At 63.9% G+C, this 1905-nt stretch overlaps 1 protein-coding gene across 1 annotated transcript in view; it reads left to right on the top strand.

Annotated features, from left to right (window-relative positions):
• Positions 1-1181, top strand: part of BTBD2 (BTB domain containing 2) — an 8699-nt gene extending 7518 nt beyond the window's left edge. The window contains 1 exon segment of the mRNA XM_011372684.2: positions 24-1181. Coding sequence (XP_011370986.2) covers positions 24-348 — 325 coding nt within the window. The 3' untranslated portion in view covers positions 349-1181.
• The last annotated feature ends 724 nt before the right edge of the window (positions 1182-1905 follow it).

Raw genomic sequence — 1905 nt, 5'->3', positions numbered from 1 at the left:
CCCTCTCCAGGACCCTGACTTGACCCTGACCCACGCTCCTTCGCTCAGGCATGTCCACTGGTGTGGGGCTGGGAGACGTGGCCATCTATTGGGGTGTAGATGGTTTGCCTCCCTGGGGCCGCCACCCACCACCCTCCACCCAGTCGCACTGCCCGGGGCCTGACTGCGGTGCGGCCTGCCCTGCAGGGCCCGGACTCCCACTACGGCACCAAAGGCCTGCGCAAGGTGACCCACGAGTCGCCCACGACGGGAGCCAAGACGTGCTTCACCTTCTGCTACGCGGCGGGAAACAACAACGGCACGTCGGTGGAGGACGGCCAGATCCCGGAGCTGATCTTCTACACCTAGTCCCCGGCCAGCCGCCTGTGCATGCGGCTGCGGCTCCGCCCACGTCCCTGGTGTCCCCCTGGGCCCGCTGGCTGCCAGTTCAGAGCTGGGAGGTCGCCGTCGGGCGGGACGATCCCTCAGGACTGCAGGCGGGGCTGGCCTGACCCGGGAGGAGGTCCCTAGGACTCAGGTGTGGGTGTCCTGCTCGCTGTTCCTTGCAGCTCAGGGCCACCTGGCCAGCTACCCGATGGTGGGACCGTGCAGGCCGTCTCATTTTCGTGTGACCGCACATGGCAGTGCATCTCGGGGCCCCAGCTCTGGTAGAGGACCACGCTGGGCGCCCTCCCTAGTATGTGTGGTTGGGGTGTGTTCCTTTCATTTGTTCACTGGGGACGCTCTGGCCCCCTGATCTGGTCCCCAGGATGTAGGCCTAAGACCCAAGGGGTAGGACTCGGGGGGCTTGCACCCCAACCCCAGGTCCTGCAGGCCATCTGCCAGGCCCACCCTACCCATTTCAGCTTCCCTGGACAGACCCCTCTTGGCTTCAGCCCGTCTGCCTGGGAGGGGCGACGCTGTGGGCAGCCATGGTGGCCACGGCCCTGCTGCCCGTGAGTCCAGAGGACCCTGCCCACCTGCCTGTACATAACCGTCCCCGCCCGCCCAGCCCCAGTGCGCGCTCCGCCCACAGGCGCTGGAGGGCCCGGCCCGGCCCGACGCGACCCCTTCACCCTCTGGTGTTTCTGCCCCTTGCTGCCCGCTGGAATCTGTGTCCTCCCGGAAGCCATGGAAGGTGTGCCTGCTCACGCCACACCCCAAAAGATTTTTTTAAATAAAAAGAAACAGATCTAAGCTGACTCGCATGCTTCTTCCCGTGGAGCCTGAGGATGGCAGCTGACACCAGGCCCTGCCCGCTGTGTGGCTGTACCCCGTAAGGGAGCCGGGACCCCCCCTGCCCCTACTGTGCAGCAGTGGGGGACCCCGGGTACCCAGGTGGGCAGCACCGCCACAGCCACCAGCAGGGGAGGCCACACCGTGGGCTCTGCCCAGGCAGAGCCCTTTGGAGTCTCTTGGCACCTTCCCAAGTGTCAGCAGGGATCATGCGGACTCTGCACCTGTTCAGGTGTGCACTGGGCACCCAGGAGTGCTCGGCTAGGTCCCCGGCTGCACCTGGGTGGGGGCAGGTCACCTGGCCTGGGCCCCTGCCTGTCACTGCTGGTTGTTACAATGCCCAGGTACACTTCAAAATTACGAAGCATGCTGGGAAACAACTACAAAAAAAGAAAAAATAGGAAAGAGAAAACACCCAGACATATTTCAGAAATTGAGTTTGATCAGAGACTTTACGTGTTCGAGACAGTGGAGAACACAGACACATGCGGCAACGGCGGATTGCCACAGCGGGAATGCACCTGGCGTTCTGCACCTGAAAACCGCAGGGTCTGCGACGAAGAACTCGGTGGCTCGCGAACCAGGAAACGAGGCAAGGAGGACGGCCGAGGTCAAGCACGACAGAAGGACAGAAAACCGCAGAGCACGGGAGACGGGGACGTGAAGGGGCCGCGAAGGGCCCGGCACCCG

The sequence above is a fragment of the Pteropus vampyrus genome, unplaced genomic scaffold (assembly GCF_000151845.1).
Source record: "Pteropus vampyrus isolate Shadow unplaced genomic scaffold, Pvam_2.0 Scaffold212, whole genome shotgun sequence".
Classification (NCBI taxonomy): Eukaryota; Metazoa; Chordata; class Mammalia; order Chiroptera; family Pteropodidae; genus Pteropus; species Pteropus vampyrus.
This window is presented reverse-complemented; position numbering and strand designations above follow the sequence as displayed.